This window comes from Geotrypetes seraphini, chromosome 12 (assembly GCF_902459505.1).
Source record: "Geotrypetes seraphini chromosome 12, aGeoSer1.1, whole genome shotgun sequence".
Lineage (NCBI taxonomy): Eukaryota > Metazoa > Chordata > Amphibia > Gymnophiona > Dermophiidae > Geotrypetes > Geotrypetes seraphini.
The window spans coordinates 50,180,433-50,207,171 of record NC_047095.1 but is presented as its reverse complement, the minus strand read 5'-3'; the positions used below and the strand labels follow the sequence as shown (position 1 = coordinate 50,207,171).

Sequence of the window (26,739 nt, the reverse complement as noted above, 5' to 3'; positions counted from 1 at the left end):
CCCCATTTTGTAGCTGAACATCGGATTCTTTTTCCCTACATGCATGACCTTGCATTTCTCTACGTTAAAACTCATTTGCCACTTTTTTGCCCAGTCTTCCAGTCTCGTTAGATCCCTTTGCAGGTCTTCACAGTCTTCCGTGTTTCTAACCCTGCTGCAGAGTTTGGTGTCGTCAGCAAATTTGATAACCTCACATTTAGTCCCTGTCTCCAGATCATTAATAAATATGTTGAACAGTAGGGGTCCCAGCACCGACCCCTGCGGAACTCCGCTCGTGACCCATTGCCAATCTGAGTATTTGCCCTTTACTCCAACCCTTTGTTTCCTGCCCGCCAACCAGTGTTTGATCCATCGGTAGATATCCCCTTGCACCCCGTGGTTCCACAGCTTTTTAAGTAGCCGTTCGTGAGGTACCTTGTCGAAGGCTTTTTGGAAGTCAAGGTAAATGATGTCTATGGATTCCCCCTTATCCATCTGACTGTTTATTCCCTCAAAGAAGTACAGCAAATTCGTGAGGCACGACCTTCCCTTGCAGAAGCCATGCTGGCTCGCCTTCAGTTGTCCATTGTTTTCTATGTGTTCGCAGATTGTGTCCTTTACCATTGCTTCCATCATCTTTCCTGGAACCGAGGTCAAGCTCACAGGCCTGTAGTTTCCCGGGTCACCCCTTGATCCCTTCTTAAAGATGGGCGTGACGTTTGCTATTTTCCAGTCCTCTGGGATCTTCCCAGTTTTTAGGGAGAGGTTACATATTTGGCGAAGTGTCTCTGCTATTTTGTTTCTCAGTTCTTTTATTACCCTTGGGTGGATGCCGTCCGGGCCCGGTGATTTGTCGCTCTTTAGTCTGTCTATCTGTCTGAGGACATCCTCTTTGCTTACCTCTAGTTGTACCAGCCTTTCGTCGTGTTCTCCGTTTATAATCTCCTCGGGTTCTGGGATATTGGATGTGTCCTCTCTGGTGAAGACTGACGAGAAGAATTTGTTTAACCTTTCAGCTATCTCTTTTTCTTCCTTTATTGCTCCTTTCCTGTCTCCGTCGTCCAGTGGTTCCACTTCCTCTCTGGCTGGTTGTTTCCCTTTCACATACCTGAAGAAGGGTTTGAAGTTTCTTGCTTCTCCTGCCAGTCGTTCCTCATATTCTCTCTTTGCTTTCCTGACCTCTCGATGACATTCTTTCTGGTGTCTTTTGTGCTCTTCCTGGTTTTCCTTTGTTGGTTCCTTTTTCCATTTCTTGAAGGATGATTTCTTGTCGCTTATCGCCTTTTTAACTGCAGTAGTTATCCATGCTGGGTTTCTAGTTCGATTTTTTTTTGCACCCTTTCCTAAACCTTGGGACACACAGGTCTTGTGCCTCGAGCACTGTGCCTTTAAGCAGTGTCCAGGCTTCCTTTACGGTCTTTACCTTCCCTGAGCTGTTGCTGAGCTTTTTTCCTACCATTTTCCTCATGTCCTTGTAGTTTCCTTTTCTGAAGTTGAGTGCTGTCGTTGTGGTTCTTTTCACCTTTGATGTTCCCATGTTTAATTTGTACTGGATCATGTTGTGATCGCTGTTCCCTAATGGTGCTAGTACCACCACTTCCTTTGCGGGTCCCTCTAGCCCGTTGAGGATTAGGTCTAGAGTGGCATCCCCTCGCGTTGGTTCCGTGACCAGCTGCTCCATGAAACAGTCCCTTACCGCCTCTAGGAATTTAGTTTCTCTCGTGCAATTTGAGTGCCCAATGTCCCAGTCTATTCCCGGATAGTTGAAATCCCCCATAACCACCACCCTTCCACTTTTTCACACCTGCCTCAGTTCGGCCTCCAGGTCCAGGTCGTTTGCTTCTGGTTGTCCTGGTGGGCGATAGTACAGTCCCAATTTGATGTCAGCTCCTTCCCCTCCTGTCAGCTTAACCCATAATGACTCCAGACTGTCCGCCCTTATTGTTGTTTCTGTTCTGGATGAAGGAATGGAGTCCTTTATATACAGTGCTATTCCTCCCCCCTTCTTATGTGCCCTGTCCTTCCTGTAGAGTTTGTACCCTGGTAGGGCCACATCCCATTTGTTGACCTCTGACCACCATGTCTCTGTGATTCCTATTATGTCTAGGTCTTTATTTCCGGCTATCACTTCTAGCTCCCCCATTTTGGTCCTTAGGCTCCTAGCATTTGTATATAGGCAATTTAAGTCCCAGTTTGTTACCTTTTCTTTTGGATCTACTCTTGATTTGTTGCTCCTGCTGGTCTCCTCACGTGTTGCCTCCTGTGGTGTGTCTATCCCGTCCTCTTCCCGATTCTTTCTTTGGTAGCCCTCTGATTCCGACTGTTTCCTCCTTGTCTTGCTCTTTAGCTCTAGTTGCCTCTCGGGTCCCTGCGTTGCATCTTTGGGTTTATGTCCATAAAGTGTCCATTTTGTCTCTAGTCCACTATCGCCATTTCCTGTTTCAGTATCGTTGCTTGATACTGTGGTCCGATGTGTCGACCACAGTATCAAGCAACGATACTGTTAAGTCTCTAAATGGGGATGCTCCTTAAAACAGCTTCTCTGCGAAACGCTGAATTCACGTCGGAGCCCCATTCAGTGTATCAACTTTGAGATAAGTTATTTAAGGTTTTAATACCATAAATTATTTTAAATAATCAAATCATTTAAAAATATATAAATAAAGATATGATCGAAGAGTGACCGATGAGGAGGCTGGCTACGGTATAGCTTGGGCTTTACATGAAATATGAAGTCCAAGTGTAGCCACTAAGGTCACATGAGAATGGCATGTCAAGATGTTATATTCAAATGGTGTTTACTGAATGGCTAAGAGATTTATAGAAGAATTGAAACAAGCAGTAAAAGAATAAAATACAATATAGTGAGTGTGATTTTGGGTTTTTTGATTGGTTTACTAGAGGTAAATCATGCCAAATGAATACAATTGAATTCTTTGACTGGATGACCAGAAAATTGGATCAAGGATGTACGCTAGATGTAATTTACTTAGATTTCAGCAGTCTTTGACACAGTTCCTCATAGGAGGCTCTTGAATAAACTTGAGGGGCACAAGTTAGGGCCCAAAATGGTGAATTGGATTAGAAACTGATGTACAGGCAGACGTCAGAAGGTGGTGATTAATGGAATTTGCGCGGAGGGAACAGTGAATAGTGGAGTGCTAGGATCGATTCTGTTCAATACCAAGATTTGCAAAAGAGTGGATACACCGGAGGGAGTGGAAAACATGAAAAAGGATCTGCAAAAAGGGAGGGACATAACATAACATCGTACTTATAAACCGCATAACCGTAAGTTCCACTCGGTTAACAAAAGATAAATTATATAAGAAACACAAATTATCCCAGGACAAGCAGGCATGATATTCTCACACATGGGTGACGTCATCTACGGAGCCCCAGCGCGGACAGCTTTTTAAGCAAACTTGCTAGAAGTTTCAAGTTTGCACACTGCACCACGCATGTGCTAGCCTTCTCGCCACTAGAGGGCGCATCCCCACCTCGTGGTCCTCAGTTCGTTTTCATCCGCGGAGCCAGAAGCCCTGTGGATTATCTGTGCTAAGATTGCCTTCTGTCGCCGCGGCTGTGTTGCATTTTTGACGCGGTCGCTGCGTTTTTGGTTTATTTCTTTCTTTCTTTCTTTCTTTTTTTAAAAAAAAAAAAAAAAAAAAAATTTTTTCGTTTCCGCGCTCCGGGGGCTCCCGGTAGCCGTGGCCGAGGAACCTCGCTTGTTCCCGGCCTTGTTTTGGGCCCATGTCCCGGCCCGTAACGGGATTTAAGAAGTGTGGTAGGTGTGATCGACTTTTGTCCATCACTGATCCTCACAGGTGCTGCCTGAGGTGTTTGGGGCCCCATCACCCGACAGCGTCGTGCCCTAAGTGTGCCACCTTCCAGAAACGGGCTCTTAACCGTCGAAAGGCTCGGATGGCTGATCTCTTCGCCGTTGATACCCCGGCGGGGAAGGCCTCGAGCTCGGCCTCGGCTTCGGCCCCGGCCTCGACCTCGGCCTCGACCTCGGACCCCTCGGTTCCCTCGAAGCTGGTCGCTTCGCAGAAGCAAGCCTCGGGTAAGTCTCCACTTCCTTCCTCAGCTCCATCTGTCAGGAAGCCATCCTCGGGCTCTTCGTCGGCGGGACCGCCGGCCTCGACCCAGACCAAGGGATCGAAGGGGGGCGCCCCGAGGGAATACTCGAGACCGAGGTCGCCCTCTGTGGAGCGCCCCCAGGTATTGCCCCAGGGTCTTACTATCCCGGTATTCCAGGAGTTGCTTCGCGCTTTAATCTCCTCGGAACTCTCCGGGGCCATTGAGACTTTGCAGCAGGCTTCGGCCTCGACTTCGGTCTCGGTGGCCCCGCAGTTGGCGACCTCGGCCTCGGGCACCGGCCTTTCAGCGGCCGAAGCTCCCTCGGCCTCGACCAAGTTGCTTCCCTCGGCTCCGACCTCGATGACACAGCCTGAGGTCAGTGTGCGACCCCGAGACAAGCAGCGTCGGGTACGCCGGATTTCCTCATCCTCCTCCCCGAGGTCTTCGCGGGGTTCTTCACCCTCGAGCAAGCCCCGGCCGAAGCATCGCCTCAAAAAAGCCAAGCGGGCTCGAGCCTCGCCCCGAAGGAGTCGTCGCTCGACCCCGCCCGAGACCGAGGCACTGTGTGTCGAGGATCTTCGCCTCGACAACCCCAATCTGGTACTAACACTGGAGGGTTCCCGTGCCTCCTCACCGAGGCGGAAGGGACGGACCTCCAGGCCCCGTACCCCGGGGGGTTCCCCGAGGGGGTCTCTTCGGCGGGCTGTCTCCCCGACCCCTTCGAGGTCGCGGGATCGTGCTTCTTGGGGTTCGGGGTCTGGAGGGCAGTTTGGCTATTCTCGCCAGGCATCTCCCTTTGACTCCGCTGAGAAGTCTCGGTCGCCCTCCCCACCTGCACGGACTACTTCTTTTTCGAAATTCGTCCATGATATGGCGAAGGCGTTGGGGGTGGACCTGGCGGCGGGGTCCATCTATACTAAGGAGTTTTTGGAAGAGCAGGATTCCCCGGCCCCTCAACGGGAATCCCCCCGCCTCCCGCTTAACAAGGTCCTCCTTCAAACCTTGCTGCGGAACCTTGAGGCCCCTCTTACAGTGGCGGTAGTGCCCACCAAGATGGAATCAAAATACCGGACTCTTCCCCCTAAGGGGTTTGAAAAAGGACAACTTTCCCATCAGTCACTCTTGGTTGAGTCGGCTCTTAAGCGCTCGCAGCCCTCGAGAGTCTCGGCTGCTGTCCCCCCGGGGAGAGAGGGACGGACCCTAGATAAATTTGGCCGTCGCCTGTACGCGAATTCCCAGATGGCCACGAGGGTCCTTAACTATGCTTTCGCCTACTCTTCCTATCTCAGGTCCATGGTCAAGGATATGCCGGAATTTCAGGGGCTGATACCGGAGTCACATAGGGAGAAATTTGCCTCATTTGCGTCCAACCTATCCCAGCTCAGATTTTATCTGTTCCATGCGGTGTATGACGCCTTTGAGCTCGCCTCGAGGGTCTCGGCTTGTGCGGTTGCCATGCGCCGGCTGGCCTGGCTGCGGACCCTCGAGATGGACCCCAACCTACAGGAGCGCTTAGCCAATCTACCCTGTGTCGGGTCGGAATTGTTCGACGACTCCCTGGATGCGGCTACCAAGAAGCTGTCTGAACAGGAGCGCTCTTTGGCGGCTCTCGTTCGCCCGAAGCCTAAGCCGTTGCCTCAGAGACCATTCAAGCAACCACCTAGGCGGTATCCTCAAAAAACAACGCCGGCCTTTTCGAGACCTCCGCCTCGACGTCCACCCCAGGGGAGAGGGGGGCCTCCCAAGCCCGCTGCGCAGGGGACATCTAAGCCGGCACCGTCCTTTTGACGGGATGAGCGGCAGGGGGCTGGCCCCCGCCGCGTCGGCATCCAACCCCCTCCCCATCGGGGGTCGGCTCTCGGCTTTTGCCAGGGTCTGGTCAGGGATAACGTCGGACGCATGGGTGCTCCGGACCATCTCAGAGGGCTATTCATTAAACTTCTCAAGACAGCCTACCGACATGCCCCCCGGGGCGTGCCCGCCCAATCGGAGCCAGTTGGCCCTTCTCCGAGAGGAAGCCAGGGCCCTGTTGAGCCTCCGGGCGGTCGAAGTGGTGCCTCTCGACCAGCAGGGCCAGGGATTTTATTCCCGTTACTTTTTGGTCCCAAAGAAGACCGGGGACTTGCGCCCCATTTTGGACCTCCGGAAGCTCAACAAGTTCCTGGTCAGGGAGAAGTTCCGTATGTTATCGCTTCCGATTCTATATCCTCTGTTGGACGAGGGGGACTGGATGTGCTCCCTCGATTTGAAGGAAGCGTACACCCATGTTCCGGTGCATCCCGACTTTCGGAAGTTTTTAAGATTTCAGGTCGGGGACTTGCACCTACAATACCGTGTACTACCCTTCGGTCTGGCTTCGTCCCCTCGGGTATTCACGAAATGCATGGTGGTGGTCGCGGCTGCTCTGCGTTCCCGGGGGTTGCAGGTCTTTCCCTATCTGGACGATTGGCTGATCAAGGCCCCGACAAGGGAAGGAGTTATTTCAGCGACCCAACAGACTATCACGCTTCTTCAGGGTCTCGGGTTCGAGGTGAACTTTCCCAAGTCTCACTTGCAGCCGACTCAATCCCTCCAGTTTATAGGGGCCGTGCTGGACACGGTTCTCCTCCGTGCCTTCCTTCCTTCTCCGCGACTGGAGGCCCTGCTTCGCCTGGGCCGGCAGGTTGCGCAACTGCAGGTAGTGTCAGCTCAACGCATGATGGTGCTTTTGGGGCACATGGCATCGACGGTCCAAGTAACCCCATTTGCCCGGTTGCACCTGAGGATCCCTCAGTGGACCTTGGCCTCGCAATGGCGTCAGGACCGCGACCCGCTATCTCGACGTTTGACTGTGACTCCGTCCTTCAGACGCTCGCTCCGTTGGTGGACCAACTCTACAAATCTGTCCGGAGGTTTGCTCTTTCGAGTTCCTCCGCATTGCAAGGTCCTGACCACGGACTCGTCGGAGTATGCGTGGGGAGCGCATCTGGACGGTTTGCGAACGCAAGGCCTATGGTCGGCCGCGGACCGTCGGTGTCACATCAACGTGTTGGAGCTTCGGGCCATTTATCTGGCCGCTCGTGCCTTCTGTCACCTTCTGCACGATCGAGTGGTTCTCGTTCGGACAGACAACCAGGTGGCAATGTATTACGTCAACAAGCAAGGAGGGACGGGCTCTTGGCCTCTGTGCCAGGAAGCCCTGCGGCTTTGGACATGGGCCGTCTCTCAGAACGTTTTCTTGCGGGCGGTTTACATTCAGGGAGAGCTGAATTGTCTAGCAGACAAACTCAGTCGTCTCCTCCAGCCACACGAGTGGTCGCTGAACTCCCGAGTCCTACGCGAAGTCTTCGACCGCTGGGGGACTCCTCAGGTGGATCTGTTTGCTTCGCCCGAGACTTGCAAACTACCCCTCTACTGTTCTCGGATGTACTCACGGGACCGTCTCGAGGCCGATGCTTTTCTTCTCGACTGGGAGGGGAGGTTCCTTTATGCGTTCCCTCCTTTCCCTCTGATTTTGAGAACGTTGGTTCATCTGAAATCGACCAAGGCCACTATGATTCTCATTGCGCCTCGCTGGCCAAGACAACACTGGTTCTCCCTGCTTCTTCAACTCAGTGTCAGGGAGCCTCTGCTTCTGCCTGTCTTTCCCTCTCTGCTGTCTCAGAGTCGGGGTTCGCTGTTACATCCCAATCTTCAGTCGTTGCATCTGACCGCTTGGTTCCTTTCCCCTTGACTTCCATTCCAGTTTCTCACTCAGTGCGGGAAATCTTAGAGGCCTCTCGCAAGGTCTCGACTAGGCTTTGCTATTCCCAGAAGTGGACCAGATTTTCTTCCTGGTGCTCCACCAACCACCTTGAACCGGGTTCTGTTCCAGTGTCTTCGGTGCTGGAATATTTGTTACATCTCTCGAATTCTGGTCTGAAGACGACTTCCATTCGAGTGCATCTTAGTGCCATTGCTGCATTCCATCAACATCTCGAGGGTCGTTCCCTCTCTCTGCATCCTCTGGTTTCTCGTTTCATGAGGGGTCTTGTGAATGTTCATCCTCCTCTCAAGCCTCCTCCTGTCGTCTGGGATCTTAATGTGGTCTTGGCTCAACTGATGAAACCGCCTTTTGAGCCGATCGATAAAGCTCTCCTTAAGTTTCTTACTTGGAAAGTGGTCTTTTTGATTGCGCTCACGTCAGCTCGTCGGATTAGCGAGCTACAGGCTTTGGTTGCGGACCCTCCTTTTACTGTATTTCATCATGACAAGGTGGTTCTTCGCACCCATCCCAAATTTTTGCCTAAGGTTGTGTCTGATTTCCACCTCAATCAGTCCATTGTTCTTCCGGTATTTTTTCCGAAGCCCCATTCTCATCCTGGTGAAACGGCGCTTCACACGCTTGACTGTAAGAGGGCGTTGGCTTTTTATCTCCAACGTACTAAGTCTCATCGGAAGGTTCCTCAATTGTTTTTGTCCTTTGATCCTAATCGGGTAGGACATCCGGTTTCCAAGCGTACCTTATCCAACTGGTTAGCTGCTTGTATCTCTTTTTGCTACGCTCAGGCTGGTCTCCCGCTCTCGGGTCGAGTTACGGGGCACAAGGTCAGGGCGATGGCAGCTTCGGTTGCTTTCCTCCGTTCTACTCCTATGGAGGACATATGTAAAGCTGCCACCTGGTCTTCGGTTCATACGTTCACCTCCCATTACTGTCTGGACTCCTTGTCCAGGAGTGACGGCCGGTTTGGCCAGTCGGTGTTACGTAACCTATTTTCCTAAATTGCCATCCTCCCACCTACCCTCTTTCTGGTTGGCTTGGAGGTCACCCATGTGTGAGAATATCATGCCTGCTTGTCCTGGGATAAAGCACAGTTACTTACCGTAACAGGTGTTATCCAGGGACAGCAGGCATATATTCTCACAACCCGCCCACCTCCCCGGGGATGGCTTCTTTGCTGGATATGGAACTGAGGACCACGAGGTGGGGATGCGCCCTCTAGTGGCGAGAAGGCTAGCACATGCGTGGTGCAGTGTGCAAACTTGAAACTTCTAGCAAGTTTGCTTAAAAAGCTGTCCGCGCTGGGGCTCCGTAGATGACGTCACCCATGTGTGAGAATATATGCCTGCTGTCCCTGGATAATACCTGTTACGGTAAGTAACTGTGCTTTATTTAGCCAGGTACTTTGAGAAAAGGTAAGTTTTCAATTGGGTTCTAAAATGTTTGTAAGCGCAAGCGCTACGCAACAAAGGTTGAAATTCCTTATTGTTGAAAGCAGCCTGGAATGCTAATGTGTGATCCAAAAATTTCTGAAAGTCCTCAGAGTTGAGTTTCAAACTAAAACAGACTGAAATCAGCCAGAGATATCTTCTCGAGGAGCACTTTTAGGTTAGGGTGAGAGGATTTCCCCCCCCCCCCACCCCCCCCCCAGAGTGACGTATGGTATGCTTGGCCTGACTTAACAGTTGTTCTAGGCCTCTCTCCCACTTATTACTCCCCAAGTCTCAAAAAGGTCCTAAACCCATCCAAAGAAGCTTTTTTATCAACAGCTCTCTCCTCAAGCAAATTTATGCAAATTATATATGCAGTTTACAGGTTGCTGTGAAAACTGTGTTCACTGCAGATCCTCTAGTCTGCAGCCTCTCTCTTACTGAGAGATAGGCATTCCTTCCCTCAAGGGTCACCTGTGGAATCTGATCTCTTACAACCCTGAGCAGATGGAAAAATAAACAAAGCATGTGATCCTCTTCTATGTATATAAGATGCTATAAAAAATCTGTCAGTCAAATAAAGACAACCTGTTCAGGTTGTTGGCGAGGCCACACTTGGAGTAGTGTAATCAGTTTTGGAAGGATATAAGAAGGCTTGAAGCGGTCCAGAGAAAGGCAGCAAAAATGGGGGGGGGGGGGATCTGCGCTAAAAGAAGTACGAGAAGAGCATATCCCCCACCTTCTGTGTTGACCTTTTCTGTCTCTCTCTCCCCCCCCATCCCCTCTGTTTCAGTAAGTCATTTACATCTATTATTGTCTTATTGTACTCCCCTTTGATTTTAATAATTATGACTTTGTACACCACTTAAGACAATTTTTTTAAGCGGTATATCAAATTTTTAATAAAACTTGAAAATTGTGCTACCAGCCATTGCGCACACCTCTGGACAGCTGGACGGACACGTGGTTACTCATTTCCATGAGCCTCCAAATAATAGAACGGTCCAAGGCTTAAATTCAGCAATTTCTTTATTTTTCTTGCCACAAAAACCCTGAATTTGACCACAAACAGTGCTGTGAAGAATTGCCATAATCCTTAACAATTCAAAATAATCCGCTTCAGCTTCAAACAGGGCAAAATTTTTATCTCAATGTATTTATTAATCTTTCCTTCCCATCCTTTCCTAATGTATCATGTATGTTCATGCGTAAATGTCTCCCCTTTTTTTAGTTTAGATAAGTTTTTATTCTTTTAATTTTTACTATATATTATTGTAAACTGTTTAGATACCTGTATGATAAATGGTCTATCAAAAATAAAGAAACTTGAAACTTTGAAATGCAAACAGTTGGTGGAAAAAAAAAACAACCCTTGTCTCTAGGGCAAACTGGAACAGCTTTAACAGAGGTCTCTCCCTTCTCTCTCTGCTGAAAGCAGGGTTTTACAACTTTCTCTCTCTCCCAGACTGGCGAGCTTATCATTCAAAACAAACATAACAAAAGCTTCAGGGCCGTAACAAAAGCTTAGGCTTTGTGCAGGGCACTAGTCCTTAATGGCTTTATCAGATAAGGATTCAGGTTAGAGCAAACGGAGATAGCAGTAATCACCCAGCTGGAACGTTTTCCCTCAGCCCCTACACAGAGATATCTATCCCTTCCCCATTCTAGGTAACAGCCACAGCAAGTCTTCGCAGTACACAAACAGTTCATTTTTAAAGTTGAAAGAAAAACCTTTACAGTTTCCAAACTTTTGGCTTGGCTAGTAGTACCTCCATGGTTACTTCCTCTCCAACCCCATTCTGGGAATTGCTTGCCCACTCAGGAGTGACTTCCATGGGCTGGAGCTGTTCTAATGAGGACTCCCCAATACTGTCAGCAGCATCCAACATTTCTATGTGTGCTCTCTCCTGAAGGCTGGAACTTTCCTCCAAGTCCTCCCTCTGGCAAGCCTGCTGCCTGAGTTTGGGTTCCTTTCTCCTCTCCCTTTCCACTCTCTTTTCATTCCCCTTTGTGTATCGGGGCACACCCTGATAAGGCTTGCTTTTCCTCACAGGTGCTTCTTCTGTGTATTTAGTATAGCCATTAATCTCCAGGGATCCTGGTGTTGCTCTGTTTTCCTTCCCCTGTGAAACTGCAACCCAAGGTCTGGTTTTGACAACTAACCTCTTTCATGTTAATGTGAGGGATTTTACTTTTACCCACATCCCTGTCATTCTTGTGGGTTTGGGATGCCCTGGCACCTTCTGGGCAAGAAATATAGGTCCCTTTCTGGGTCTGCTTAGGGCACGCGGATGTTACAGATGGCGCAGTGCTGTCCTGCCTGTGACAATATGTATACTCTGGAGGAGAGGAGGGACATAGGATATATGATACAGACATATAAATATTAGGTATTAATATAGGTCCAAATCTTTTCCAGAGAGGGGAAAATGTTAAAACTAGAGGGCATAAATTGAAGTTACGGGGAGGTAAACTTATGAGTAATGTTAGGAAATTTTTTTACATAGAGAGGATGGTGGATGCCTGGAATGCCATCCCAAAGGGAGATGGTAGAAAGGAAAACAGTGGGATATACACAGAAGATCTTTAATTAGAAAATGAATGGTATATAATGAAGAACTAAGGCTGATACTGGGCAGACTTGCATGGTCTGGTGTATTTGGTATAGGATGGGCTAGGGAGGACATTGATGGGAACTCCAGTAGTTGGAACCTGAGGATAGTACTGGGTAAACTTTACAGTCGGCCCAGAAATTTTTTATTTTTTTAAAGACAATTTAATCATGAATTTATAATGCATGCAACTAATGGGCAGACTGGATGGACCGTTCAGATCTTTGCTGTCATTTACTGGGTTACAATGTAGACGCATTTATAGAAATGCCGTAAGCCCTGGTGGTCCAGCGGTGGGCTGGGACAGGAGGGATCCCCCCCACCTCCTGTCCTGGCTGACTCTAACAACTCTCATTTCCATCCCACCTCCCATGCATACCTTTCAAATCCACTTTTCCACCCACTTTTGGGGGGGAAAAAAGTGTGTCTTATGGAGCGAAAAATACGCTAATTTACAAAATGCCACTTAGGTACCCTTCTGGCAATTATGTGGGTGAGCATACATTTACGCACTTATGTGCCAGTATCCTAGATATTTACATTCACAAGGGCTGTGTGAATGCAGACTCTTAGGATAATAGAATTGTCTTTTTTTTAACCCCAAGCAGTCAGGCAAGCTGTAGCTTTACCTATTATTGTCTAGTAGAGTTGTAGTTTCTTCAGGCTTGTTTATATCCTTTATAATTTCAGAAAGCACTTTAAAGCCTTACATTTTGATAGCATTAAAATAACCAATGTGCACCTCATGGCTTAAAATATTACAGCCGAATTGCTAATGCCTGAATCCCTCATCGAGGATAAATGGCTGTGTGCTGGGAATAAATGCCAGCTTTGGAAGCAAAGCAAAAACCCAGTGGCTATATAAACCCTGGTATACAAATGTGCCTTGGATTCATCAGGACCTATCTGGGTTTGGTTTTGTTCCATTTCCTTGTATCTGATTAATCAGCTATGTCAGAGGGTGCCAAACTCAATCGCATAAGGGGCCGAAATCTGAAAAAAAGGCTAAGTCGCGGGCCCAATTTTTTTTTTTTTTTTAGATTCTTAGGGGTCTTTTTATTAAGGTACACTAACCGATTTAGCACACACTAATAAAAAGGACCCCTTAGTCTTAGTATAAGTATAGGGTTACAACCTCTCCAACCCCACGCCGGCTCTGTGATGTAAACAAAATAAATAAAAAAGACTTTTCCTCTCTCTTTTAGGTCCTAGTTCACACTCGCTGTCTAACAACAGCTCTCCTTCTTTCTTCATTCTTCTTCCCTTTCTTTTTTGGAGTCTGAGAGATGGATTGAGTAGTGCCGGGCTCATTTCTTCTTCTGCTTGCCCCATGCAGCAGTGTGTGTATATGAGAGATTCCCAGCACTGGGGATCAGAAGGGCAGTGGAAGATATTTCTGTGTCTGCTTGGGACCTGACTCTGCAGGTTCACGCCGGATCATTTGTAGGTTCACGCGGCCTGCAGAGGATCGCTGGTCGACAGTAGCGATCCTAGCAGGCCGCTATAGCCTCAGCTGCATGTTCCCTCTGGCGCAGTCCCGCCTGCAGTCCCGTACGTCAGAGGAGGGGCGAGACCACGCCAGAGGGAACGTGCAGCTGAGGCTATGGCGGCCTGCTAGGATCGCTACTGCCGACCAGCAATCCTCTGCAGGCCGCGTGAACCTACAGATGATGCGGCATGAACCTACAAATTATGTGCCACTTGTACCGACGGGCCAGCTTTGGGGGAAATTTGAAATTGGCTGGCGGGCCAAATTTCGGTACCCCGCGGTCCAGAGTTTGACATGTCTGAGCTATGTGCAGAACATTGATCACAAGAAGAGGAATAAAGGAAGAATAGTGTAATAATCTTAGAGCATTAGGAACTAGCTAGGAGTCTGTTTTCTACTACACTTCTCCCTTGGTATTCGCGGGGGATAGGGGCAGAGCAGGACCGCAAATTCAGAAAAACCACAAATATCTTCTCGTCCGGCTCTGACCCACCCCCACCTCCCTCCCGCCTTCCCCCCCGGCATCCCATCCTTACCTGGTGGTCTAGCGGGCTTTCGGGGCAGGAGCGATCTTCCTACACTCCTGCCCCGTGCGGATCGCCAATAGGAAATGACTGCCGTGAGTTCCCGTAATCCAGGGAGACTCAGAAGAGAGAGAAAATAAAATCCAGGGAGACTCAGAAGAGAGAGAAAATAAATGCTAAATACTAAAAATATAAAAAAGCACAAAAAAATAAATCCTTCTCTTTCCTCTGTTAAATCTTATTTCCTCTTCCTGCATTTTTGTTTAAAATACTGTGTTTTAGGTGGTATAGAGCCTATATTTCTGGTGCCTGTGGCTCAGGGTGACTAAAGTAGGGAAAATCCTGTTATAAATCCTGTGTTTTAGGGTAGCACTGATAGAACCTGCAGTTTTGTTTAAAATACTGTGTTTTAGGTGGTATAGAGCCTATATTTCTGGTGCCTGTGGCTCAGGGTGACTAAAGTAGGGAAAATCTGTTATAAATCCTGTGTTTTAGGGTAGTACTGATAGAACCTGCATTTTTGTTTAAAATACTGTGTTTTAGGTGGTATAGAGCCTATATTTCTGGTGCTTGTGGCTCAGGGTGACTAAAGTAGGGAAAATCCTGTTATAAATCCTGTGTTTTAGGGTAGCACTGATAGAACCTGCAGTTTTGTTTAAAATACTGTGTTTTAGGTGGTATAGAGCCTATATTTCTGCCTTACTAGTAGTCTTACTTATAGTCCCACCAACCCCAGGGACCACTATTCATATATAGAGACCCATATAATCAGGACTACTCAAATCAAGTCACTTCACAACCAATCAAGATGACCTTTATTCTATGCAATCACTGTGGTGCTTTAATTCCAATACATACTATTTTGAGGCTTAAGGCTTGCCCCATCTGTCTTCAACTTGCCAGTATTAAGGAGGAGCTCTGCAAACTTAAACAGGAATTGAATACAATTAAAGCAGCTTCCATCACTCCACAAAATCATACCAACTTACCACCTCTACCTCAAAGAATAAAACAGCCCAGGAATAAATGGGTCACAGTAGGCTCAGGAAGACTGCGACATGTAACACAGAAACATCCACCTTCACTTATATTACCTCTACAGAATTCCTTCGCTCCACTAGTGCACTGCGATACTCAAGAAAACAGAAGGGAGGTGGGACTGGAACCAATGAAGGTAACTCAAGAGAACAAGCGCACCCTAAGTACAAATAAAAAAGCCAAAAACGGAAAACTATTACTGTTGGGGGATTCCATCATCAGAGGCATTAACCTTGGAACACAGGGCGAGGAGACCAAAATAGTGAAATGTCTTCCAGGATCCTCAGCTACCAGGAGTTCCAGGCAAATACTGACTATAATTAAGGAAGAAACTAAGGATTTTAACCGGGGGTGTTGTTATCCATCTGGGAACTGATGTTGTTATCCATCTGGGAACAAATGACCTGGCCAACAACTCCACACTTGCAGCACAGAAAGCTTTTCGGGAGCTTGGTGAGGGCGTGAAACCTTTTGTAAAGACTTTAGCTTTTTCTGAAATACTGCCTGCATATGGAAAAGGAGAGCAAAGAGTGAAAAACACAGAGGACTTTAATAGATGGCTCAGAGCCTGATGTCATCAAGAAGGCTTCAGGTACATAGGAGGATGGGGAAATACATGGAAGGACAAGAAGCTATATTGCACTGATGGGCTACATATTACTACAGCAGGAAAAAGAAACCTTGCAGAGAAATTTAGACAATATTTTTCTAGGCATTTAAACTAGAAGGTGGGGGTGGTGTATGTAGAGACCACCCCCGGCAAAAGAAAAGATGTGATAGTAGTAAAGGCTGCAACATAAGCAATATCAGCAACTCATTTCTTAGTATTGCAACGGAAAGTGAAACGACACAAAAATCCATACGAAAAAGGAGATTATCGCTGAAAAATAGCTGGAAAGCGATGACCACAAATGCTCACAGTCTAAGCAACAAAGTTCATGATCTGCAAGCCCTGATATTAGAGGCAGATCTAGATATTGTTGCTATCACAGAGACATGGTTCAGTGAATCACATGGATGGGATGCAAACATACCGGGATATAATCTTTTTAGGAAGGACAGAGATGGTCATAAAGGTGGAGGAGTAGCTCTCTATGTAAAGATAAATATCCAAGCGACCAAAATGCAAGGGACCTGGGGAGAGGAAGAAGCGATATGGATTGCTCTGAAAAGAGAAGATGGAACTTCTATCTACGTGGGTGTAGTCTACAGACCTCCGACTCAATCGCAGCAAATTGATAAGGATCTGATTGTGGATATCCAAAAGTTTGGAAGGAAAGAGGAGGTTCTGTTGTTGGGAGATTTCAACCTGCCGGATGCGGACTGGAATGTTCCGTCTGCGGAATCGGAAAGAAGTAGGGAGATTGTGGATGCCTTTCAAGAGGCTCTGCTCAGACAAATGGTGACGGAACCCACAAGGGAAAAAGCGATATTGGATCTGGTCCTCACAAATGGAGAGAGTATCTCTAATGTTCGAGTGGGTGCTCACCTGGGTAGTAGCGATCATCAAACGGTTTGGTTTGATATAACGGCTAAAGTGGAGAGCGGCCGCACGATACTTAAAGTCCTAGATTTCAAACGTACGGACTTTAATGCAATGGGAAAGTACCTGAAGAAAGAGCTGTTAGGATGGGAGGACATAAGAGAAGTGGAAAGACAGTGGTCTAAGCTGAAAGGAGCGATAAAAATGGCTACGGACCTTTATGTGAAGAAAATCAATAAAAACAAGAGAAAAAGGAAGCCGATATGGTTCTCCAACCTAGTGGCTGAGAAAATAAAGGCAAAAGAGTTGGCGTTCATGAAATATAAAAAACCCAAGAAGAGGAGAGCAGAAAGGACTACAGGGTGAAACTGAAAGATGCCAAGAGAGAGATACGTTTGGCGAAAGCACAGGCGGAAGAACAAATGGCTAAAAATGTAAAAAAGGGAGATAAAAATTTTTTCAGATATATTAGTGAAAGGAGGAAGATAAAAAATGGAATTGCTAGGCTAAAAGATGCTGGGAACAAATATGTGGAGAGTGATGAGGAGAAAGCAAATGTGATAAACAAATACTTCTGTTCTGTGTTCACAGAAGAAAATCCTGGAGAAGGACCGAGATTGTCTGGCAAAGTTACACGAGAAAATGGAGTAGATTCTGCGCCGTTCACAGAGGAGGGTGTTTATGAGCAACTTGAAAAACTGAAGGTGGACAAAGCGATGGGACCAGACGGGATCCATCCCAGGATACTAAGGGAGCTCAGAGAGGTTCTGGCGAGTCCTATTAAAGACTTGTTCAACAAATCTCTGGAGACGGGAGTGATTCCTGAGGATTGGAGGAGAGCGGATGTGGTCCCTATTCATAAAAGTGGTCACAGGGATGAAGCAGGAAACTACAGGCCGGTGAGCCTCACTTCAGTTGTTGGAAAAATAATGGAAGTGTTGCTGAAAGAAAGGATAGTGTATTTCCTTGAATCTAATGGGTTACAGGATCCGAGGCAACATGGCTTTACAAAAGGTAAATCGTGCCAAACGAACCTGATTGAATTTTTTGATTGGGTGACCAGAGAGCTGGATCGAGGACATATGCTAGATGTAATTTACTTGGATTTCAGCAAAGCCTTTGATACAGTTCCTCATAGGAGGCTGTTGAACAAACTTGAAGGGCTGAAGTTAGGACCCAAAGTGGTGAACTGGGTCAGAAACTAGCTGTCGGACAGACGCCAGAGGGTGATGGTTAATGGAAGTCACTCGAAGGAAGGAAAGGTGACTAGTGGAGTCCCTCAGGGTTCGGTGCTGGGGCCAATCCTGTTCAATATGTATGTAAGTGACATTGCTGAAGGGTTAGAAGGAAAAGTGTGCCTTTTTGCAGATGATACCAAGATTTGTAACAGAGTAGACACCGAAGAGGGAGTGGAGAATATGAAAAAGGATCTGCAAAAGTTAGAGGAATGGTCTAATGCCTGGCAACTAAAATTCAATGCAAAGAAATGCAGAGTAATGCATTTGGGGATTAATAATAGGAAGGAACCGTATATGCTGGGAGGAGAGAAGCTGATATGCACGGACGGGGAGAGGGACCTTGGGGTGATAGTGTCCGAAGATCTAAAGGCGAAAAAACAGTGTGACAAGGCAGTGGCTGCTGCCAGAAGGATTCTGGGCTGTATAAAGAGAGGCGTAGTCAGTAGAAGGAAGAAGGTGTTGATGCCCCTGTACAGGTCATTGGTGAGGCCCCACTTGGAGTATTGTGTTCAGTTTTGGAGACCCTATCTGGCGAAAGACGTAAGAAGACTTGAGGCGGTCCAGAGGAGGGCAACGAAAATGATAGGAGGCTTGCGCCAGAAGACGTATGAGGAGAGACTGGAAGCCCTGAATATGTATACCCTAGAGGAAAGGAGAGACAGGGGAGATATGATTCAGACGTTCAAATACTTAAAGGGTATTAACGTAGAACAAAATCTTTTCCAGAGAAAGGAAAATGGTAAAACCAGAGGACATAATTTGAGGTTGAGGGGTGGTAGATTCAGGGGCAATGTTAGGAAATTCTACTTTACGGAGAGGGTGGTGGATGCCTGGAATGCGCTCCTGAGAGAGGTGGTGGAGAGTAAAACTGTGACTGAGTTCAAAGAAGCGTGGGATGAACACAGAAGATTTAGAATCAGAAAATAATATTAAATATTGAACTAGGCCAGTTACTGGGCAGACTTGCACGGTCTGTGTCTGTGTATGGCCGTTTGGTGGAGGATGGGCAGGGGAGGGCTTCAATGGCTGGGAGGGTGTAGATGGGCTGGAGTAAGTCTTAACAGAGATTTCGGCAGTTGGAACCCAAGCATAGTACCGGGTAAAGCTTTGGATTCTTGCCCAGAAATAGCTAAGAAGAAAAAAAAAAAAAAAAAAAAAAATTTAAATTGAATCAGGTTGAGCAGACTGGATGGACCATTCGGGTCTTTATCTGCCGTCATCTACTATGTTACTATGATGGCCCAACAAAAATTAATTATAATACAATTCTGAATGTACTCAATCTATATACTCAAATATAAACCGAGATAACCTTTTCCCACTTAAAAAGGAGAGTTAATATTCAAGTGCCCTGCACAACCTGCCAGGCTCTGCACCCAGCTCTCCTCACTCCCTCCCCTGCCCTGCCAGGCTCTGCACCTTGTCCCCCTCCCTCCCTCCCTGCAATGTACCCTCCCCTCCTCCTGAAGCCTTTCAGGCCTCCTCCATGCCTCCGCCGGGATAGGAGGGATTGCCTCCTGTCCTGGCCATCAGTGACAATTTTTACCTCAATCCCGCCTCCCACACGTACCTTTCAAATCCCTGGTGGTCGAACGGTGAGCTGGAGCAGAAGCGATCTTCCTGCACTCCTGCCTCATGCAGAGCTGCTAGCTGAATGGCTGCCACAAGTTCTCGCAAGTCCATGCTTTGACCTCATGGCCATGGCGAAGAACAAGAAAGTGGATCGTTTCTTCAGTTGATGATCTGAGCCTGGAAGCGAGGGTCTCTGCTCTGATGCATCCATGGCCTCAGGAGATTCGCCTGTATGTCTTTCCTCACTGGCTCATGATAGGCCTAGTCATTCAGCAGATCATGGTCCATCCAGGCTCCGATCTCAGTAATTCTTGCCTTTCTGCAAGCTGGACTTGATAAAGGCCTGAGTGTCTCTTTGGGTCCAGGTAGCCGGGTTCTCTTGTTTTAGAGCCTGGGATCGTCGTTGCTCTTTGGCGTCTCATCCTGAAAGGGGCTCTTCGCATCAGACTTCCGGTCAAGCAGCTGTTCCCTTCCTGGGACCTTAACCTGGAGCTGTCTAGGCTTACCAAAGCTCCCTTTGAGCACCTTTGGGATGTTTCCCTCTTGAACTTGACGATCAAGACTGAGTTTCTTGTTGCTGTTACCTCAATGCAGTGGGTCTTGGAACTCCAGGCTCTCTTGTAGGGAAATGGCCTTATGGATCCATCTGGAAATTGTGGCCTTGGAAGCGGGAGCGCCCCACTTACCAGAATGAGTCAGCACAAACAGATAGCCAGAGTGATAAAATTGATTAGTGACCTCCAGGTAGCAAAGAAGCATTCTGCACACATCCGGTTTCTTCAAAAGGTGATCTTGCTTCTAGGCTGAAAAGCAGGTAAATGCACTTCCTGATTAACATGGAAAACTGAAACCACTTTTGGCAGGAAGGAGGGAACCGTACTAAGGGAAAACCCAGTCTCCGAGAGGCAGAGGAACAGTTCCCTTCAAGAGAGAGCCTGGAGTTCCGACACCCATCATGTTGAGGTAATAGCAACCAGAAACACAGTCTTGATCATCAAGGTGCATTCTACCAGGAGTGTTGCTTCTTCGTGGGCTGAAGCTAGAGCTGTCTCACCTGAGGAAATCTACAGGGTGGCAATGTGGTCCTCTCTACACATGTTTGCCAAGTTTTCCAGAGTGGATGTGGCGGTGAGACAGGACTCTGCCTTTTGGTCGTCAGTCTTACAGGCTGGCGCAACAGCTTTTTGGGGATGGCTTCTTTTATGTCCCATCTGTCTAGAATATCTCACCTATTGCACTGGGAAAAAAGATTATGTACTTACACTGGTAAGTTCTTTTCCTTTAGATAGGTGAGACATTCTAGACTCCCGCCCTGTCCTTCCTGTGCCTGCCTACTGTCTCAGTCTGTTTATGCTTCTCCAAGTTGTTTCATGGGGTTCATAGTCACGCGCGAGACACCAGCACGCCGACAATGGAGGGCAGACAATTCAGCGCAAGACACCAGCGCGCCGCGGGAAAACTTAGTTTTAAAGAGCTCTGAATTGGGGTGTGAGTGGGGACCCCCCCACACACACACACACTTTATTGCATAGTGTTCGCGCTGCTGTTGGGGGAGGTTTGGGGGGTTGGAACCCTCCATTATAGAGAAAACAGAAATTTTTCTGATTTTTGGGGGGGGGAAGTTCCATTTTCTCTATAATGTGGGGGGTTGCACCCCTACCACCTCCCCATGGCAGCACGAACAGTATGTTGGGACTAGGCATCCCTCCTGCTGTTGATCTTCAGGGGGAGGGTTCCAGCAGGAGGAACTGGGCATACCTCCTGCCATTGTTCTTCAGGCGGGGTTCCGGCAGTATGGACTGGGCATCCCTCCTACCATTGATCTTTGAGAGGGTTGGGGGGTTTCTGTCAGGAGGGACTGGACATCCCTCCTGCCTTTGATCTTCGGGGGGAAGATCTAGCAGGAGGGACTGGACATCCCTCCTGCTGGTGATCTTTGGGGGATGGCAGTAGGAGGAATGGGCACTCCTCCTGCTGCGGACATTCGGGGGGTGGGGGAACTTCAGGGGTTCCAGCAGGAGGGACTGGGCAGCCCTACTGCTGGCTGACTTTGCAGTGGGATGAGTTCCCTGCTGCGGCCACTAAACTGATTGCAGCTAGAAGATTCCTTCACCACGATCAGTTCAGCAGCCGTGTCTATTTGAAATGTAAGCCAGCATTTTGCTGGCCTTCATTTCAGGCACCTATCGCAGCCTTAGGGAGAAGCCACGTCCACACCAAGCCTTGGGCGCACTTAGGTGGCCCGACACATCTCTCTAGGCTCACAAAAATGGCTACAATGTATTCTGCCTGCCTCAGGGTATTTTATTTTTTTTAAAAAAAGCGCATCCCAATTGGCTGGTTAGACAGTGGTAAGATGCCTACCGCCACCTATAATTGGGACGCCATTTATAGAATGTGCCCCTTAGTGCAGGGATCTGTGCTCAAGGGTTTACACCAGCTGAAAACTGGTGTAAATCCTCGTGCCTGAATTAGGAGTGGATCTGCCCTATTCAATAAAACTGAGCACAAATTCTAGAAAAACAACTCTGACCCACCCATGCCCCTCCCATGGCAACACCCACTTTTTAGATCTGCGTGCTATTGCCAATTAACACCATTAATTGATTATTAGTGCCCAATTATTGGCTCTAATTGGCTTATTATACAATTAAATTGAATGCACAAATTGGATGTGTGCCAAATTTGGGTGCACAATTTTGAGTCATGTCCATAGCATTAGAGTATTTCGGCCGGATTCTATAAACAACGCCCAAGTTCACCTACTTTGTAGGTGCCACTCTAACACAGGTGTCCGTTATAGAATCTGACCCTTAGGCCCGGATTCTGTAAATGGCGCCATTACCAGTGGCCACCCCAAAAAAAAAAAAATGGCTGCCGATCACATGTCAGAATTACGGCTATGTGAAAGGCAGGCGCCAGAAATGTAGGTCACAATTTTAAAAGCCTATATTTCCAGCGCCTACCTTTCAACGAGAATCACATCTATGGCGGCGCTTTACACCGCCTAGCGCCACTTCTGGTGTTAATCACGCCCAAGTGGCATTAGGTAGGCGGGATAACAGTGGCCTTTTTGGAGGCACCCTTAGGCACCTCCGTTTTTTAAAAAAAATTGACTTTTAATTGAGTTTTAATCAGCACAGCCAATTAGTGCGCCAATTAAACCGGTTAGAACCAATTAAATTAGGCAGCATTAGGGCGCCTTCAGGTGGTGTTTTTAGAATTGGGCCCTTAGTATCTACTTTACAGCATTACTCTCAACATGTATGTTAGTGAGGAATTCATCAATATGTGCTATTGTTAAGACGGGTTATTTTAGCGCAGTGGTCTCAAACTCGCGGCCCGCCAGGTACTATTTTGTGGCCCGCAGTCTGTATTAGTGCTGTCTGTACTAGTGCTGCCCACACTTTGCAGCATCCTCCAGCTTCCCCCCGTCCTCCCGCTCTTGCCTTCAGATAATTACCGCAGCCTGCAGAGAGAATCGCTGGTGCTGTAGCAATCCTTGCAGGCTGCCGTCGTTCTCAGCAGCATGTTCCCTCTGCCACGATCCTGCCCCTGAAGTCAGAAGAGGGGCAGGACCGCAGCAGAAAGAACGTGCTGCAGAGGCCAATGGCAGCTTGCAAGGAACGTTACAGCACCGGCGATCTTCTCTGCAGGCTGCGGTAATTAGCTGAAACTAAGACCAGGAGGCCAGGGGGGAAGCTGGAGGACGCTGTAAAGAAGGGAGGAAAATGCAGGCCTTCGGGGGGGGGGGGGGGGGGGGATATTAACTATTTTTTCTGCGGGCCTCCAAGTACCTACAAATTCAAAATATGGCCCTGCAAAGGGTTTCAGTTTGAGACCACTGTTTTAACGCAAGTCATCCTATTTTAACACAGGGTGTCATTTGTCCAATGAGACCTTGTGCTAAAATAACACAGCTTGTGGTAAAATAACCTTTCTTAACAGTATCACATATTGATGAGTTCCCCCTTTGGTGTGTTAAAATTGAATGACTACTGAAAACTTCAGAACACTGACCAAAAGAACAGGTTGAATAAACTGACTCCTGTCTTTGTCCTTCATTTGCAGTCCTGGTACCTGGGATAAAAGTCACAGTTTTCCGTCGTACAGCAAGCAGACAGACCAACGGACCCCCTTCCCGACTCTGTAACTCGGAAGCAACTGTGGTAACAGCAGCAGCGACAGGGACAGCATGGACTAAAGCGGTCACGAGAGCTCAGTTACGTCACATCTGCGGAAGGGGAGACAAACCGATATTGACAACAAAGTTCACTAGTATAAGAAACAAAGCAATGGTTTTGTTCAAATGGCAGAGACCATTATCATTTAGGATTTTTTTTGTTTTGTTTGTTTATTTTCAACACCTTAGGATCTACTGTAGTTTCTCATATAGTACAGAAATGGTTAGACTTCGTAGGTTTTTGACAGATTTCATTGGTAGTGTAAGCATTAGGTGAGACTGGGTAGGTGTAGCCTGCTGTTGCTTTACTGACCTGTTGTGGCACTCTTCCCATCGCAGCCCTGTTTCACAGTATTTGCAGCGATTTACCTATGGGGATGTGGTGTTTCTTAAATAATGACACGCTAAAATGAGTAACTGAATTCTGCATTACATGACAGATGAAAGGCATGGTTCTGGTTTTCTGTGATATATTGCATACAAATAACAGACAGACTTTCTTAGCCTCTTATTTAATTTAATTTTTTTTTTTTTTTTTTTTTTACAACAAATAGGTTAGATTTCTGATCCCTCCCCCAAAGGACATTGTCGACTCTTTTTTTTTTTTTTTTTCACATTTGATTTGCAGAACGACTTAGGAAACATCAAACACAACGGTCACAAAAAAAAAAAAAAAAAGTTAAATGCTGCAGTTACACAAACCTTTTTTGCATTGTTTCCAAAATGTTTCAATAATGACACAACAAAATGGGGATGATGGTCTGTTTTGACAGAAACTGACAGGAATCAATCGAAAAACAATTGAATTTTAGATTGAGTAAAGTGCAATTTCATTGGCTAGCTACATATCTTTGTAAGATAGGTTGTTGAAAACTCTATTTTTCTTTTACAAGTCTTTCAACCCCAGGACTCTAAATTATTGGGGTAAAAAAAAAAGAGAAAAAGCAAGCCTTGCAAGAGAAAGGGGAGCTATATTTTTACTTTTATGGTTTTTTTTTTTTTTTTTAAATTGTTCAACTTGTATCCCTTTAAAACTGAAGGAAAATGTTTAAAAATATATACAAACCTTATGGTGCTTTTACCATGATATGTTATCTACATTAAATGCTAATTAATCATTTTTCTGTTATTGAAGCACATAACTAAAATTAAATCATAGTTATCTGTTAATTTTATAAGCTAAAATTCACTATTAATAGAGTTTCGCAATAGTGACAAGTTTTGCATTTTTTTCCCCCACCATAAAGGATTTATCAGTTCCGAAACACCTTGGTATGCACCTGGTTCCCAAACAGAACCATCTTGGTGTTTGGGCTGATTCCTTATTTTTTGTGGGGGGGGGGGGGGTTTTTTTCTTTTCTGGATTATTCGTGAGGAAAAAAAAATTACGCAGAAGGGAATGAATGCTGTTATTACTTGTTACAACTCAAGCCAGTTCAGAAGTAGAGCACTTGCTGCAAAAAAAAAACAAAAAAAAAGTACAAAAAAAAAAAAAAGAACAAAAGCATTGGACCTTTACACGTCATGTCCTGTATACAAAACAAAATCATGATACCGATTTAAACAAAGAAATGACAGTACACCTGATTCTTTTCTATCAGACAGCGGAGCAACCCTCTGGCTTCGCATGAAACTTTAAGAAGCTTTCTTATACTATACACTTATATATAAGTTCTGGTTAGTAAGTCCAGCTGATCAGAAACAACATTTCTGCATGTTCTAGTGTTAGTAAACTAATTTTTATATAGTTACTGTAGGCTAAAGTAGAGTGCATTAAATCATCATATTGTAATCACTGTTCCAGGCACTTGCCTTTAAACTGTACAGCCCTCTAAAAGGGGCTTCTAATGCTCTCCCATACAATCAAGGAAACACTTTTCCTTTGCTTTCCATTTATTCCACATAACCCCCCCCCCCCCAAAACCGCACCGCCCTCACCTAAGCTCCTAAAAAATCGAGAGGAGGGGACATGGGGATTTGTTTTTTTTTTTTTTGTTTTTCTTAATTTGCACGAAACAAAAATTCCATATCAATGTGCCTTGCCCCAGTAGCAATTAATCTGTGGAATTATTGCACATGTTGCTATATTGAAAAGGGTTTTTCTTTGTTTCTTGTTTAATATTTTCCTAGTCAGGCATTTGGAGACACTTTTTTTCTTTTGGAAATGTGATATATATATATATTTTTTTTAATATCAGCTGTTTATCTAGCAGTGAGTAGATTGTTAGGCATTCCACTGTAGCTTGTATTGTCCTGTACAGGTAGCGCTGTTCTAAGATTTATAGATGCTAGACAACCAGTAGGGATTTTTTTGGGGGGTTGTTACATTTTATTTTCCAGTCTTCCTTTATTTTGGTTTTTTTTTCCCCAGATTTATGAAAATATGCAATACCTTGCTTTTATCATATAGAAGAGCTTAGCAATTACTGATTTTTTTTTTTTTTTTAAGTTGTTGGTTTGTGTTTTTTTATTTGACCAAAGTTGGTACTGCATTTGACGCAGTGTGTTTTAGGTAATTATCTTTGTACTTTTGTGAGTTTTGAATGCACAGGCAGAAGGGCTCTCCTTAGAGAAGCAGTCAGACTGTGAAACACTAAGCTGAACCCTGCTTCGAGCGATTTTTTTTTTATTTTACAACTGTTCCTTTCACGAGCAAGCCTTAAAAAAAAAGAAAAAAGATAAAAAGATAAACCTTCCTTTTTCTTCAACTCCTAAGGCCCATTTTTATTAGCTGATCACAATCAAACCCACATTCAGTAAAAAAAAAAAAAAATTTAAAAAAATTAAATGTCCATTTTTATATGCACGTTTTTAACTTCCAAGTTCTGAAAAACAATTGTTTACCGGTTCTATTTAAGATTTATATATATATATATATAGTGAATATATATATATATATAATGAATACAATATTTTGGATTTTCATATGTGTCTGATACCGTGGTTGAGTAGTTGTTTGGCAAAATTGTACTGTGTGATTGTTAGTATATGATGTCACTTCCTGTAGCCAGCCAGCATCCTTTGCCTTCCCTCTAGCACTTAGCTGGGCATTACTTCTATGACAGATGTGCACTAAAAATATCAGCTTTCAGTGCTTCACAGTGAAGGGAAAATAAAGCCTGGAAAAAACATTTTGTCAGAGCCTTTCAAGGTGATACCAGTATATTGATTGTGTGTGTATGTATATATAAACACACACTATCAAGTTGTACCCTTTTTTAAAAACTAAGAAAAGCAAAGTAAGCAATAGTTGAGGCAGTTTGTGGTTTTTACTGAGTGTATTATAGTCTTGGCTGCAAAGAGAGAGAAATTTAGAAATAAAACTGCCCAATCAGCTGATACGTAATTTGTATGTTGTATAGTTTTATT

The 26,739-nt window shown here is 46.1% G+C and overlaps 1 protein-coding gene across 1 annotated transcript in view; it reads left to right on the top strand.

The window, feature by feature from the left end:
- NFIA (nuclear factor I A) overlaps positions 1-23,907 on the top strand; it is a 661,499-nt gene extending 637,592 nt beyond the window's left edge. Inside the window, exon 11 of the mRNA XM_033917100.1 lies at positions 23,259-23,907. Within this exon, the coding sequence (XP_033772991.1) occupies positions 23,259-23,276 (18 nt within the window). The 3' untranslated portion in view covers positions 23,277-23,907. The remainder of the gene's footprint in view (positions 1-23,258) is intronic.
- The last annotated feature ends 2,832 nt before the right edge of the window (positions 23,908-26,739 follow it).